The sequence below is a fragment of the Anas platyrhynchos genome, chromosome 5 (assembly GCF_047663525.1).
Source record: "Anas platyrhynchos isolate ZD024472 breed Pekin duck chromosome 5, IASCAAS_PekinDuck_T2T, whole genome shotgun sequence".
Classification (NCBI taxonomy): Eukaryota; Metazoa; Chordata; class Aves; order Anseriformes; family Anatidae; genus Anas; species Anas platyrhynchos.
The window spans coordinates 21895542-21912753 of NC_092591.1; the positions used below are offsets into that span (position 1 = coordinate 21895542).

Here is a 17212-nt window from a genome sequence, read left to right on the forward strand (position 1 = left end):
TGAAGCCTTCAGTCAAGGCGATCTGAAATCCACTCATTTCCTTTGCTACAGAACAAAGAATCACAGCTCTACCCAGTGAGACTTGGCTAAAGGGATTGCTTTAGATAACTCCCTCTACCTGGTGCTATGTCAAAGGCATCAACTGAATTGCAAGTTTCCCTAAATTACACACAAGAGGGAAAGTAAAAGCTGGGTCTATAACCGGTAATGACTGCATGACCATATGAATACCTGCATGTGGTTTGATGCCAAAGAAGGTCAATCAAGTTAAAACTGGCTTCACTGATGCTGCCATGTGGGTTAAAGCCCAAATTTCACTGCTCTGTGCAAACGAGAATCAGGCCAGATGCATTAATAAAATGGAGCAGAAACAGCATCCGGAACAACGTGATCCTGTTAGATAGCAATCATAAACAGTGACCAGAAGAAAACAGTCCCACTAAGGACTCCATGCCAGAGTTATAGGAGAGTCCACGCTTAACTGATCCATATCTCTTTCAGGGTATATATAAACAAGTTTCTGTAACAAGTGCTTATGAGTATACTCTTCTTCAGTTATGTGAACTGTTTGCTAAAGCATTGCTTGGTGCTTTCAGAAGGAATAGCAATTTTCGCAAACAGAAATATATTTCCTGTTATTCTACAGCTTTTAGAACTGGCCACCTGCTTTTCTTACATGGAGGTAAAGAAATTTCTTTCATTAAAGAAAATTGGCTTCTAAGAACGAGTATGGCCATTCATGACCTCTGATACCTCTGGCAATTTTGAGACCAAAATTCAAGTTGTGTTTTTTACCATCATTTTTATCCATACATCTCAAAAAAGCCTGAAAATTGTGTTTTCTAAAGCCTACACTCAACATGCAGTTCTATAGTAAAAGAAATTTGTTGATAAAATTTACTGATAGAAATAAAAGATTTCTGGCTTAAAGAGACATAAGTGGATTTCGGATTTCTAGGTAAAAGTACATAGATGTTTTGAGTTAATAATTCACTTTTTCTCCTCACAACCTTAGTCTGAATTTATAGACCATTGCAGGTAGATGCTGCTGAAAGACTCACAGATGACAAGGCAATACACATGACAGGTACTGCAAATCTAACTTGGCAGATGGAGCTTAGCTGTACCCATGGATGATATTAATTACTCCTCTTATCTTCTTCATAATGCCCCATTGCAAGAAATAGGGTATGATTCTGCCTAACCACTGTCACCTGTCATTGTCACCACAGAACTTGCCTCTCAGCTTCAGAAAGAAAAAACAAACAAAAAAGGAAGAACAGCTAACAACAGAAAAAAAAAAAAGTTAAAACAAACAACAAAAAATCCCCAAATGCTCCTGACCTTCAGCTACTGCTGTCATTAAATGGGGTTTGTATAGAAGAAAAACAGTCAATAAATTCAAAGTGACCAAGCCTGACAGAAGCAGAGGGACAGCCAGTCTGTGCCATGCCCTCCCTCAGCCTCTAAAATGATTCTTGGTGTTGTAAAACTGTTATTTACATCCTCTGGTCTATTTCATCTGCAATTCTCTGATGGAAGGTGATTACATTGCCCTCCTTTCACCCTATTTCTCCCCTCCCAGCAGAAGCACTGGTGCCATTTAACTTTCTAATCCTCTGGCAGCCTCTCATGCCTAGTCCCCACCACTGCAACGGTAAGCAGGAGAGCATAAATTCCTGCCAAGAGTTGCAGCAGAAAAGATTTCCAGGTCCCCCCCCAAAGAAAATCTGACATGGAAATGAGAGGCAATTCAGACTCAGAACCTTATCCAGGGACCTCGTAGGTAGTGTACAACAAACTGTCATAAAACGAGCAAGGCACAGACTGCAGAGCTGCAACTCACTCTAATTGCTACAGCATCTCCTAAGGCAAAGGCAAATATTGCAGACTGTGCTCCTTAATAATCCACATCCAGGCCCCTGCTCTCCTCTACATCTTCTTCCTTGCCACTGCCCCCCCCCCCCCCCCACTCCCAAGAAACACAGGGAGCAGGAGCTAACACCATTTCCATGGCTTAAGTTAAGAAAGGACAAAACAAACAACTTACAAGCATCACACATTAGCTGAGAAGCAGCCTGAGAGACACCAAACCTTTTTACAGCAGATTGTAAGTGGTGCTTGCTTCTTGCCAGGGTAACAAATGCTACAGCCAAACAACCAGAAATTTCTCTGCTATGCTTGAGTCCACAAACAGAAGGACAATGTGTAATCAGCCATCTGAACACCAAAGAATTATTCATCTTCAAGCAAGCAACAATTCCTCTCAATTAGTCAGATGTGAGGTGGGGGAAGAAGCCCTCTCCAGGAGAGGCTCCCACCGCAGTTGTTCTTTCTGAGCCATACACACAACACACAAGCCTCCCCCACACCGCACACAACATACAAACCTCCTTCTTCCTCCCATCTTTCTCTGCCCTTTCCACCTTGGCACCCTCATCTGTGTTGAGCAGCTGGAAAACCTATCTGGTGTCCCCAGCACCCCTACACAACTCTTACAGAGCAGGGCTCTTGAGGAAGCTCATAAGCTGTGTCGCACAGGTCCTTCTCTGATGCTATTAAGCTGAATGCCTTCAGGGATTCCAGATGTGTAGGCTGTATATTCTGACCTGCCCAGGGTATCTACATTTCTGAATTTAATTCCCAGAGATTCCTAAATTTCAAGGTAAGACAAGCAGGTGACAACAGCAGTCACTTGAACCGCCATTGCTCACCAGCTTGAAGACAACATCAGTACATCGTGCAAATACAGTTTAAAGTGTGACAGTAAAGGGTAATGCATTAGGCAGTGAGATGACAGGTTAGGTAGCATATGTAAACTGGGAAACATATACGGGACTAGCATGAGTGAAGGAGTTGCATATACAAGGTGTACAGAATCATGTTTCATTTGTTTTTCTATAAATGTCTCTAATGAGGTTACGTCCACCAAAATGAAACAAACACGGCCACTAGATACCCACATGTTAATGTATATGTTAATACAAAGCAAGAGCATTGATTTAGGAGAGAACAACTGTATTAACTGCTGCCTAAATTGGAAGCTAAGATAATTGTGCTTAAGATATGGGCCCTAAACACATTTGCAAGTCTTACATGTAAGTCTACCCTGTGAAGACAGACAGCATTATGCCAACATACCCACAGAGAAGAGTAACAAAACAAAAAGCACTGATCATACGAAAATGTGCTTCTGTAGTATAGATACAGAGTCACTCCATTTGTCTAATTTCTTTTTTGATTTCCGTTGGCACAGCAAGAATATATTTAGAAAAAATGAGTGGTCACACTTGCTAAAACAGCCACAATACTGAAATAAGAAGAGAGGAAACATGAACCTTAACTCAAACAAGTCTAGTTGTTATTATAGGTGCTCCTTTCTGCATTTTTTCCCAAAGGGAAAACAAAATAAGGTATGACCTTTTAATTACCATATATGAAGCTTAGAAAAAGCATATAGCAAAGCCATTCAATATCACAGCAAAAATTATGCATAGTGCCAGAGTTCACTACCCATACCTGGTTTGGGATGTAGCTTATTCTTGAAGTCTGCTTTCTTAAGATCCTGAAGAAGCAAGACAATTAAAATCCATTCCTATTCGCTTAGAAGACAGATGTCCTACTTAAATCGAAGTCATACCTAATCTTTTATTTTTATTTTTTTTAACCACAGCAAAGAAACAATATTCTGCTCTATGCTGTACAGATCTGTAGGATCAAAGCTGTAACTACAGGTTCATAGCACCACCATGAAACAACAGTACCAAGGACAGGGTGGGAGGGTGAATAAAACACTCAGGGGAATTTTCAAATAATTACCCGTACTACCAGTATAGTGCTTGTAAACTTTGCTGTGAAACAGAACAAGGACCAATGTATGCTTATTTCATTATAGAGGGAAACTAAAGAAAAATTTAGGGAGGAGGCTTGTTGACAGCTCTTGAGTGAAAGAGCTGGGCTTAGAAAATAGTAGTTCCTGGTTCAGGACTGTGTTTAGCCCACTACAGTCTCTTGGTTTTCTAGGTAAAATGCCATAACCCCAAAGCAGCTCAGCAGCTCACCACCTTCCTGCAGAATTCCACTTGCTGTGGTCTGTCCCATTCATCTTCCTGCCATCAAATCTGCTCTCACCTCTCCTGCTGTGTCAGTACATTAAGCTGGTCTAACAGGAGGAAAATAAATTAAAGGAATAATGATAACACTGATAACAATAGTGTAAGAAATACATATTTCCTTCTCCATATTTCCCCTCATTTGATTAGTCTCCCAGCAAGAGCCACATTAATCACTGGGCCAACAGATAAAAGATAAAGACCAATTTGAATTTTGCTGTGTGCTACCGAGTGCATGTGTGCGTGCTCAGGCAGCAGGGAGGGAGGTAGCAGGATTATCTGTCATTTTGTATATTTATGCTGTTGGAGTCAGTCAGGACTGGTTCTCCATTGTTACCACAGATTAAAATCATTCATGTCCTTACAGCTTCATTGGAGGTCATCTTTCAGAAAAAAAAAGGACACTATGATCAAGTTGAATTCAAACTATCTAAGCAAATATCTGTATATGGCTTGGGCACTGATAGTCTTGCTTGAATATTAGAAGAAAACAACATATAGTTGTTTTTTCTTCTTACCTCACCTGACTCTTTATACACTAAGAAAGAGTTTTCCTGCTCCAAAACGGTTCCTGGAACACAGCTGTTGCAGGTGAGGGGAAGATGTACTTTTCATACGGTCTTAATACACGTGTGTGACAGTTCAACTCAGCATGACGCTGAGCTGCTATGGAAGAAGCTGTGGTTCCTCAGAGCTCACTGCCAACAGTCCTTCTACTGAAATGAGTTCCTGCCAACTTGGCAAAAAGAACTTCCCTTTATCCCTAAGGAAGATGGAGAGTGGTACAAAGCAAAAATTAAAAAGTAGAAGAGTGGCTGCTAAGCCATATGGGTAGGAGTTTCTCTCTTCTCCAAATCCTTGTTTATCCAAAACAGAGTAGCTAAAAGTACAACTCCACCATTTCTAGGCATGTGTTTCTCCATCTTTAAGTCTTGATGTTTCCTTCCAGTATCTGTACAAGATAGATGTATCTTGTCCCTGGATATAATTTTATTTTCTACACATCAATATTCATCCTTTCTCTACTCACTTTCATACATTTAGCCATTAGAGCATTCCTAACATTCCCTACTCTCTGGTTCACGCCTCCTAATAAACTACTGGTATGCCTAGAATTGTACTTACCCACAACATTTCCTTAAGCACACCCAATCCCAGATGCAGCAAAAGAGACAGCACAGATCCAGTGGAAAATCTCAAAGCAGTAAGAGCAAAGAGACAAAAGAACAATTTTTCTCCAAAACTACACTATTAGAAAGCACAACAGGGGCATCTGCATCCCACACAATACCAAGAGAACTGGAATCCAAGTCCTCACCACTTTGTCTCTATTTTTCTGCAGAAAAAATTTTTGAAAACAAATTCTTATCTTTGACATTATAATATAAGTAATTTTGCCATCAAAATGAACGACATACCAGTGGTTCACACACTATCTAAGGGAGGAGAGAAAGGATTGGTAGTAACATAGCTTGGCTTCTTAACAGCTACTTTTACAAGACTTACCATGACAGACGTATCTTGCAAATCAGTGACAACTCATCCTACGGATAAAACTAGCAGAATCCCTTATGTTTTTGCTGGTTAGCAACACTATCATTCCACAAAAAATCCAAGGCATTAATTAGGTGGTTTCAGACAGTGGTTCTGTCACAACAGCTTAGATGTGTTTCTAACTTCTGCATATTCATCCAAAGATAAGCTACAAAAGTAAGAGGTACCTTCCCATCCCTCAGCCAGTTTTGTAAAAACAAACAAACAAACAAAAACAACAACAAAAACACAACCAAAGAAGCAAAAAAACCCATGTAGCTAGTTGATCTGGAAGCATTCTGGCAATGTCTGCAGCTTCTAGGCATTTCCCTGAAGTATATAAATAGCAAGCAAGCAAAGCAGATACACTCTAACAAAATGTGATCCAATTCTACAACTATATTTGAGCTATAACCATTGATTCTATGTCATTTATTTCTAAGCAGTTGCTTTTGCAGTATTGGAAGTCTTTACCACACATTGTTGCTGTACAACCACCCTAGCACAACATAATTTTTCTATCCTTTCATTTGGCTTGTGATCAAATGTATGGTCAACTACTGTAGCTTTAGTTCCTGAGTACTGTATTAATCAGATTTTGAAGACAATGTGACTTAAAAAAACCTTTCTGGCAGGGCAAATGACATGTCTAAGTACACAACGGGATACTGTGCCTTGAAAAAAAAGTACATGCTGATGTTATTAAGAGTACTTTCTGAGAAACTAATGTCTGCCTGTCTGAACAAGGTAATTATCAGTTTACTACAGTTGTTATTCCAGCTTCTTACCATTTTATTACAGAAAATTGTGTGCTTTTTGGTTACCTGAAATCAAGGAAATATTTCAAGTAGTTCTTAATCAAGATAAAAAAATTACCAGAGAAAAACTAAAAAAGAGCTGAAATTACTAGAAAAGTGTGAGACCAGGCCCCCTCTTTATATGGTAGGCCAAGTTTTAATTTCAAAAATTCACAGTAGAACAGGACTGGGTATACGTTTCAAAAACACCAGATGAGATTTTGCTGCAAGTCCCAAATGATTGTTCAGATATGCAGATTAAAGATGATGTAAACTCAATCCTTGTACAAATAAATCAGCTGATTTGGGCCTTTGGTGAACTATTATCCTGAAAAAGTAGAAGGAAAACGTGGATCTCAACAGTACACCCACAGAAGTGGCTGAAGCAACATTACAAGGCTACTACATGAAAACAGGTTATCCAGAAGTAAGCTATATATTGAGAAATCATAGTCTGCATCAATTTATGACACTAAGTTTGCTACACACATTCAAGCAAGTCCCTTCCCAGAGTCATACAAGAGTTGTCTCCATTTGTAGCTCACAATGGTTTCCAAGTTTAACATTCATTTATCACTGCTGATAACATAAACAGTTGACAGCAAAACCCAGAATGTGCATGAGCTGTTTTACAAATGCAATGGTCTGTATTATTATTGGGCTTAGAACTAGAGAACAAAGTTTATTCCCATCCTGGGTACTAGTCAGCACTTGGGAGCATAGGTAACTCAAGAATATTCATAGAATCACAGAACCATTCAGGTTGGAAAAGACTTAAAATCATCTAGTCCAACCTTTAACCTAGTACTGTCCAACCTTTAACCTAGTGCTGGTAAGCTCTATATCTACATATTTCTTGAAGACCTCCAGGGATGGTGATTCAACCACTTGCCTGAGCACCCTATTGCAGTGCTGCACAACTTTTTCAGTAAATACATTTCTCCTAATATCCAACGTAAACCTCCCCTGGTGCAACTTGAGGTCATTTCCCCTCGTCTGATCACATGGATAATAGTACAGTAAAATAAGCTATTTTTGGATTGATCTTCTGGTTTCAGAAGCACAGCACATGTATCATCTGCAGAAAGTGAATGAAATAATGAACATACAGGATTGTGTTTTAGATTATTTGAGCTTTACAGGTAATCTGAGCATCCCAATCACTACATCAATAAATATAATTTACATCCCCTCCCCAGAACAGCATTACCACCTAATAGATATGACCCTGAATAGGCAAATGTCATTTTGTGCATTTCTCTGCAATAATGCAAATCCATGATCTCACTCAACAGAACTATAGGGTAGGAGAAAGTATTCTACTCTGAAAGAAGGTACAGGTTGGAGGCTCTGGTCTCTTTAAGAAAAAACGGTTCAGGAAAAAGCAGAAAGGGAGAGATGAAAGCCAGACTACATAGTTCTCAGTAGCACCAATAGGCCAACGAAGTCCATCTTTAAAGCAGACTCATCAAAAGCTCTTTTTTCATTAGAGTTTTGCAGTCTTGGGATGAAAATGTCACTAGTGACTTATAAGAAGCAAAAAGTAAATTAAGGGCCAATTTCTGCGCCCCTCCCCAAATTATTATCTATGAAAGTAAAAGAAAGTACCTAGGCAAGTCCAAGAGTGACACAACTATATTTGTCTTTGCTGACAGTGAAAGTCTAATTAGACTGACAAATCTTCTGTGCTATTTTCCTTTGTGAGATACACTGCAAGAAAGGATTTAGCCTGGAGCTGCACATTATGGAAAGACATTAATCAAGATTATTGGAACCTCCATCTAAAACAAAGTTAAAAGGCTGAAAAGCCCAATGGTTAAAACAAAAGGTTGAGAACCTTGTTCTGAGCCATGCCAGCAAGCTGGACTCTGTATTGATAATGGGCAGATACCCTCTTCTACTCTTTATAAAAAACATTCTGCATATTATATAACGCGCACCATCATTCCATGGCTTTACAATAATAGCTGAAAACATCCACAAGTAATTTATTCTTTTAAGCTCTAAGCTACAGTTTGAACAGTTTGGCAAATATCATTATCCACATCTGTAAGATCAAGAAATTGTGACATGCACTGGATCTGTAACAGAGCACACATTGTCTGGTTCCTCACGGACAACATAATCCACCTATCCTCCCAGAAGGGTCCTGATCTCTTTTCCACAGTAAACAATCTGTGGTTCTGGTTTTGTAACCCCAGACATCCAATGCCATGGGGCAGAGATACTAGAAGCTTATCAGGAGCAGATCTTAAGGGTCCATACATCATCTGGAATGTATCATATCATGGATGCTCTGAATTGAAGGTGTTTTGGATGAAAGACTTGTGTATCACCATTCATGCTTTTCCAAACTACCTTGACTTAGTAACTGACTTCAGAGGTATCTTTACACAAATCATTTGAAAACTGAATGGCTCAGCTGTGAGCTGGACAGACGTTGCCACCTGAGATCATATGACATCTAAAATGCTTTGAGCAGGAGCTCACTGAAGAAATTCTTAGCATATAAGCAGCTGCTATAGAAACAGAAGAAATAAATGTCTCTAACCCATTTTCAGACAAGTCTCCCAAACACAGAAATCATGGAGCTACTTCACTAATAATTGAAACTGTGCTTAAAATAAAGAAATACAGACACATGGAATTCTAGGATCCTTAACGACTGCTAATGAAGAAGCCCTCCTAGACACGTCTGTCCTGCAAGAATATGTGACACAGTATTTTAATAACTCATTTGATAACAGCCTGCATGGCATGCTACTTAACCATATGCAAGAGCTAATGGCTTGTCTTTGTGGCCTTCATAAGGCAGAAGCAGAAGTCCCAGAGAAGGTATTATTACAGAAGAGTCTGGTATGTCAGGGTCAGCAGAGATTGCCAGCAGCAATTTAATACAATGCATGCCACTTGTGTATAGACCATGCCTGAATCCAGGCATAAACCATGTGTGAAAAAGTCAAATAACCATTTCTACTCAGGGACAGCAGAGCACAAACCCTGTTTTGAATTCACTGAAATAAACAGTAGTTTTTCTGTCTTGTTTTCAGTTAACAGAAAAAGGTCAGCTCTTTTTATCTTCCTTCAGGGCCACCCCGAAGGATATTTGAATTACAGACATTTCTATCAGAGATTTTACTACTATACAGTCATACATCTCACCCTTTTCTCACTCAAATCCTGTTTGTCCTCCACTGATCTGAGTTTCACTGCCTTGCAGAAATATAAATTTTGAAGCATAATGAAATTATAGACATTTTAAATATTATTGCCACATGATATTTCCAGTAATATTCTCTCACTTCCCTTTGCTCTGGATGTTTGTCCAAGACTATATCCCATATTTGGGATCTTGACAAACTGAAAAGCATGTCAATGGTCTATGCAAATACTATGTATTTTAGAGCATTTCATTTTCCCAGCTATTTTAGTCTAACTGTGCTCTAAAACACTTCGAGTAGTATCCAAGCTAACTAATTGTAGGAGGTATTCTGGTGTACATTACAAATAGAAGAAATCTTTGCTGTTATGCTCTTCTACACTGACAAGTGATGTGTAAGATCTAAACCCTACTCAAGTTCCCCTGGATTCTGCATCACTTTGGGATGACAGACCCAGAATTCTACACAAGCTTTATATGCATTTCAACAAGGAAGAGTTTTAACTACTTATCCATGAAAACGAGTAATATAAATAGCACAGATTGTTTTAAGACATTAAAACAATAATTCTCTATCTATCCTGATTCTTGCCATTATAAATTAGATGCTTTACTTTTCTTTGTAATGTAGTTGGTATTTATGCAATGGACTACAATCATTCCATGCTGAGCAGCATACACATACAGAATAAACAGTACATTTTGAACCCCCAGAGTTTGTAATTTAAGCATAAAACAAGATATTGCACACGGATACAGACAAACCGAGAATATGAAGATGAAAAACATGGTGGTATAGATCAGCTCAATAAATAGGTGCCTTAACACATCATCAACCTAATGACTGACAACTTTGTGCATGCATCATGTGATTGAAGCAGTATTTCAATGGCATTGGAAGCATAACCTGATCTTGCTTTGTGGATGGTAACAGGATGTAGAAAGATTCTTATGATCAAATTTAACAAGTGAGCAAAAATAAAAATGCTCTAACCATGTGCTGATCAGAATGGGAAAGGAAGAGGCTAAACTGTGAATGGTCTTGAAAGTGAAGAAAAATTGTTTACTTCTGAGGAGAGAAAGAGAAGAGAAAGCTGAAGGAAGGTAAAAACTAACTGTATTTGTACTGTGCATAGCCTTAGGTGGCTATATTTTACGTTCCCCAAAGAACAAACTTGTTCTATTAGATTTTTCTACCACTTAGATCTAAAGTTGTAAGCAGGCCTGACAATGGTGATGTCTAACACTAGCAAGATAAAATAACCATTAGGCATCTCAGAAATACAGCTGGAGATACTGCCCAAACGGAAAAAGACAATTTCTTCTCACTTTTACCGTACAAATAATGCAACTTAAGCTGACAGAATCAAATTCTACCAAGAGTAAGGAAGAAAGGAGAGCCATCTGTGCTGCGACAGCAATAAAATGGCCTGCTATTGAAATGCAGAAAGTTGTAATGGAGGTACATATTGACTTTTATCTTTCTTTCAGTGGGCAGCATGAAGTGTCAAAGAGTTATTGCTTTAATATCATCTGAGATGAGGCCATTTGTTGTGGTGCATGTGTATCCAGGAAATCATTGCTCTAACCATGTTTTTAGAAGCACTTTGACACTTTATTAAATCTTCTTGATGCGCTTTCAGCGCATAGTGGTCTCTACAGTCCCAGTGAATTGTCATATAGCTTTGGCAGGAAGCTTTCTGGAAGACTTCCTCATCAAGTAAGGCAGGGTGATTTCCAGCTTCACCTAGACCACAAAGGTCCAGTGTTACTCTCTGTTACACTCCTATAGCTAAATGCAGTTCTGTTGCCTTTATGAATTATAGAAAATCTCCAACTACAGTGACAAGAACGGGTTCTGGACCACAGAATTTATTCTTCTGGAGATATAATTGTACAAAGATTTTCTCTAAAATTAGAGCAAGCCACTGAGGATAAGGTACTGTTTTTTTTTTGTTGTTGTTGTTGTTTTTTTTTTTTTTTACAATTTATGACAAACTGACGAAATCAGGGTTAATTTCCCCTCATCTGGCTGAAACTTTAAAACTCACTTATTGGGTGTTTGAGGCTATTAGTTCTACTAATCCCAGTCCTGCTACCAACTGGATTTAGTGTCAAAGGGGCTGGGGCAATGCTAAACCTTGGCTTAGAATTAATTACCTTAATAGTTGTGAATTCTACTGCAGTAATAGGTACCTCACAGGGCCACAGAGCAGTTGAGGTTAGAAGGGACCTCTGGAGGTCTTCTGGTCCTACCCCTGGCTCAAGCAGGGTTCCCTACAGCAGGCTGCCCAGGACCACGTCTAGACATCTTTTGACCATCTCCAAGAAGGGAGACTCTTGGCAACCTGTGCCAGTGCTCTGTCATCCTCACAGTGAAGAAGTGTTTCCTGATGCTTAGATGGAACCTTCGATGATTCTATTTGTGCCCACTGCCTCTTGTCCTGGGCACTGGGCACTACTGAAAATAGCCTGGCTCTTTTCATTATATCCTTCCTTGCAGGTGTTTGCACACACTGATTAGATGATCCCCCTGAGCCTTATCTTCTCCAGAATGAATGGTTCCAGCTCTCAGCATTTACTTATAGGAGAGTTGCTCCAGTTCCTTAATCATCTTAGAGACCCGTTTCTGGACTCTTCAGTAGCTCCGCATTTCTTTTGTATTGGGGAGCCCAGAACTGGACACAGTATTCTGGGTGTGGCCTCACCTCCTACACAGTTAAGAGGAGGGTATTTGTATTTTCTTATCCTAAGTGACTAATAATGCTAGATTAAAAATAAAGACAATAGCCATATATGCAGAAATACAATAACTGATTAAGTCTTCTGAAGCAAACTTCATCAGTTAGAAAGCAAGCATGCGACCTGCATGATTCCAGATTTCAAAGTCATTTACTTCATTATGCTTTTCTGCCCCAAGCAGCAGAAATGGTTTCATGGAAGGAGATGGAATCATTTACACATTTCCTCTAAATAGACAAAAATACACCATTTTCTGGGGATATAGTGAAGGCCCTCTCTGACCAGTAATCCCTAGCTAGTGTCTCAACCAGTGTACATAGGTATCAATGAAAGCATGTTATTTCTGTTTGTTGAGGTTCTGATGTAAATAAACATCGTAAAACAAATATTTCATCCTAGTTGGTAACATGGTAGTACGCTACTGAAATTATTTCCAAATTCTAATCCACTGCTTAGAAGTGGTTATTCGCCTTATTCTTTTACCTGCACACACAAGAAGAGACGATTTAAGGTGTTTATTTCTAATCAATACCATAGTCTGGCTGCCACACAAGTGGTTCCAAAACCAATACATTTTTAGGACTGAAAACACTACATTGGCATAATTAAACTAGAACATCTGAAATTCACTTTTTATAGGAATGAGTTTTACCAAAGATGTTGGAACTGCTCCGTGTTGAAACAACTACATTTTGTAAGAAACTGAACTTGATAGCATTCCCTTAAAATTTTCTAAGGGAAGGCTGTAGAAGGAAAATGAAAAATGGCTCAACCTGTAAGTAATGCTCCATCTTCTCTCCATTATGAACTTCTCTGTTGCAGCAGTACATATTATGGTAATAATAAATAACTATACACCCACCCTCCATAAGTCTTTGTAACTCACTTAGTAATACATTTCACAGCGTATGCAACCACAGAAACAGTTAAAACCTTGTTCTCGTTTCCACTGGTGTAATCTTACTTACCTAAATGGGGTTGGACTACAACAGGTGCAAAACTTGTTATTACACTATTACATACATGTACAATAATAATTCAACTAGTTTGATCACCAGCACAAGAGGGCAGCACATTGTGTGATGATTTATCTTTCACAATATTATTAAAATAAGTTATATGGAGCATGATTCAGAGAACATGGCTCCTGTAAACTTAAAAGTGAGCAGCAAAACAAGAAGCTAAGAACCCAAGGAAATACGGAAGACAAATTGACTCACCTGGATGCTGGGTGGTGAACGATTTTTTCGGGTTGTAGTGGTGGCCATTGTAGTTGTGGTTTCCATGACTGTAGTAGACATTTCTGGTGGTACGGAGGTTGTGGGTGTTGTTCCCAAGATGGAAGGGACTTCCCCAACTAGTCGGACACTTCCATTGATTTTAATGTTGGGGTTGTTCTCTGCTGCCATGTTCAGCACTTTCAAGCCATTGTAATAGAGACCGGAGAGCTGGCCTTGGAAGAGACGCCCTCTGTCCTTCCCTCCTATGGCTATTTGCGCCTGGGTGTTGAAGATCGTTAACTGTCGTCCTAGTGAAGGGGGTGAATAACATTATTGCTAGACATTTCCTTCACATTGTATCTTACATTGAGTCCTGGCCAGAAATGACAGACAACAAAGTAGTAGATTCATTCTTGGTAGTGTTTATGAAGACTGTAGGGTAGAGATACAGCATGGAAATGTGCTGCCTAAGACTTACTGCTAATAAAAATTATCCTGAAAGCAAGAACAGCTAAACCTGAACCTCATACTTCCACATCCACTCATACATCAAAACTATGGAGGACCTTCAATTCAGTCAGAAATTTGAGCCCTAGAATCAGACCCATTTTCAACTACAGATAAGGAATTGATATGTGGCAATTTTTCTATTACCAATTCAGATCTCAGTACCTGTCAAGCTTTAGCCCATTAAAAACCCTTCTCTTTTCACTGGTCAAAGGATAGGATTATATCATAAAGCCACTTTTACTAATGCAAAAGGGGTGGCTTGAGGAGAGTAAAACATCAGAAAAATTGACTTTGACCAACTGGATTGTGAAGGTAACTTAAGGTAGGTCCAGTTACAATCTTTTACCTGGAAATTTTGTGTTGTGAAGTCTCAGAAAGCTAAAACAAGAAAACGCCAAATGCAAACATTGTGATGTCTCTGAAAGAGCAAAATTCTTGAAGCAGTAAGGACAGCAAAGTGCTTCAGCTGACTAACCCCCAGAATGCCATTCCTGTGAATACCCTCTTACAGATGGTGAACTTCAAGTGTAAGCAAGTTAAGTGGTTTTCTCTAGGTCACACTCTGAGTATTAGGAGGGGACTGGTATCATACATAATGAGAAATATATTTATTAAAAGTAAACCCTTGTAACAACTGATAATTCTAGTTTTTGCAGGCCACTTATATCACATTCAGCCTAGACTCTATAAGTACTGCTTATGTCCTAGGCTGATGGACTATGTTAAAAAAATAAATTGTTTCATGCAGTGGAAAGGCAGTGCCTATAATTTCACTGCTCATCAGAAGACTAGGGCCATGCCACCTGAAATCTATTGAATTACCATACATCCAGGCTGGGCAGAGTTCAGGAGGGTTATCAAAACAGTATCAAGTCTATCATCATTCAAATATTTGTGTTTTCCTATTTTTATGAAATTTGCACCATGTGTCCCTATTCCATTCCCTCTCTCCCCAGTTTTCACTCTCTGCTTCCTGTCTCTAGTCCACCCTGACTAGAGCTGTAGCATGTATAGCAAAGCACAGACTATAACCCACTGCTCATTTCTTCACAAACAGTGGTTAAAGTAGATCAAAATACAATGGGGAGCTCACCAATTTTGGTGGTCGTCGTGGCAGGTCTCGAAGTCAAGTGGTGATGCGGTGTTGCATCATCTTATGGTGACAGGATGGACCATGGGGAAGAGAATGGGGACAAGAGAAGAAATGTATCTGAAAGGAGTTCCTGTCCCCAAAGACGGCCCTTGCTAACCAAGTAAAAGTGTATGGAGAGGTGCAAATTATGGATATATGGAGGTGGGCTGCACATCTTTTGTGCTCCTCACCCACAGGTTTGGAAATGAAACACTAGGACTTGATCAGGGTGAAGGAACTGCTTTGATGAAGAAATGAGAAATAAAAATGGAGGGTATCCTACCCCTGGAAAGTGTTGAAACACTTGATGCAGTATTCTGCATCTTAGGAGGTTTTAAACTTACCAGAGGCAATTTAATTAAAACATCTAGAAACATGCACTGAAGCCACACATCCCTGGCAAATAAAATCAGGGCAGTTTGTCTCTTCTCCTGTCTATGAGGAAAACACCCATCAAAACGTTCAGCCTTCTCAGCCCAGCTCCTCTCCAAGCCAGAGGAGGTTGCACTGTACACTGTAGAAGGATATACTTGTCACATAGCATGTTCTTAGGTTGCTTTTCTTCCCAATAGCTCTGTCCTGTATTGCCTTGGATTTTCTAATGGATATGCTGTTAGTTTCTTACTTCATCATGTTCTGTTCTCCTTGCATATTCCCTCCCCCTAACACTTTATTTCCCTCCATACTGTCCCTGCCCCTACATACCCAGAAATTTAATTTGTATCATTCCCTCTTTCCAACCTCACTTATAATAGAGTGGCAGAAGATGGAGGTGAGATGTGTAAAGGCCAGGGAATTACGTCACTAATCTTGAGATGTTATCCCTGAAAACGCAGGGAAGGTACTAACAATTGAAAAACTTTCCATTATTTTCTCCCCTTGAATGAATATTGCCTCTATCTATCGTCGTTTATCATAGAGATATGATAGGTGATGGTGAAGAATTTATACTGTTCCAGTGAGGAAAGCTCCCCAAGCTGGGAAATAAAGGGGTTCCTTCACTTTTACTGGAGGATTATGGCATTTCCTCAGGATGTCATCTACTCAAGCTCATAGTACGTGTCTGTCTTATCTCTTGTTTTATTTTCAAAAATTAGTATTTAGGGCTGCAAAAAAATCACCTCTCCATTTCTAGGTCTTCCTCTGCATCTTCTAATCCTGAAAAAAAGTATATGCCAGGGAGGTGGCCCCACTCCAGGTTAAAAAAAAAAAAAAAAAAGCAACTTTGATTAAGAATTTTGGGGTTGTCCTTGTTTGGTAAGTGGTCTGCCAGTCCAGGAGAATTCATGCACTGCACCAAATGGTTAACACTGTAGACAACACTGGTACTAGAACTGTTTGCTAAAAGAACAATCACTTGTTGGAGTTACCTATAACCTGTCATTCCTCGCTCTTTCTGATGGTGTACACACATACGAATAAAGACAACAGGGAAAAGCATATGGAATGATAGAAAATCATTGAGAAAATAAACACAATTCTGCCACCATAGACCTCTTCTAATAACTCTTTTGATTATATGGTTCTGCAGCTCTCACTCCCCCTAAGTAAAATTTATTTGGCCATTGAATTTGATTGAGGAAATGTATTTGTAAATTCTACCAGCTGTGTGAGGGTTGCAAACTTATAGCCTGCCTTTTCCACAGAGAACTCTTCCTGCTGCTTAGTGTCACAGTAGAGGAAAACAACAAGCATATCTTAAGTTTCTGATGTGTTTTGTAAATATTCTGCACAGTTCAAGCTCTCATTTCTTTGTTTGCTCTCCCATTGACTTCTTCATTCAAGAAACTGAATACCAATTAAAAATATCGTAGAGAAATCTTAGTGAAATTAAACTTTTTTGTAATGCTAAGAGAGATTTTGGGCCTGAATTTGCAAACCATAATTCGCATTAATAGTTCTTGCTTCACAAATAGTCACTCACATCAACGACACTCATCTAAGTAAGAGAAATTTGCAGAATTAAGGACTTCCAGGATCAGTCCCTCTGATGAGATGCTTCTGGG

General features: G+C 39.3%; 1 protein-coding gene across 10 annotated transcripts in view; it reads right to left on the minus strand.

The window, feature by feature from the left end:
* NRXN3 (neurexin 3) overlaps positions 1-17212 on the minus strand; it is a 973627-nt gene that overhangs the window by 96052 nt on the left and 860363 nt on the right. For 8 of the 10 annotated variants that reach the window (XM_072038409.1, XM_072038408.1, XM_072038407.1 and 5 more), the window contains one exon: positions 13565-13872. In XM_072038409.1, the coding sequence (XP_071894510.1) occupies positions 13565-13872 (308 nt within the window). Of the gene's footprint in view, positions 1-13564; positions 13873-15167; positions 15228-17212 lie in introns of all 10 variants that reach the window. The other 2 variants (XM_072038404.1, XM_072038406.1) reach the window with 1 other exon arrangement.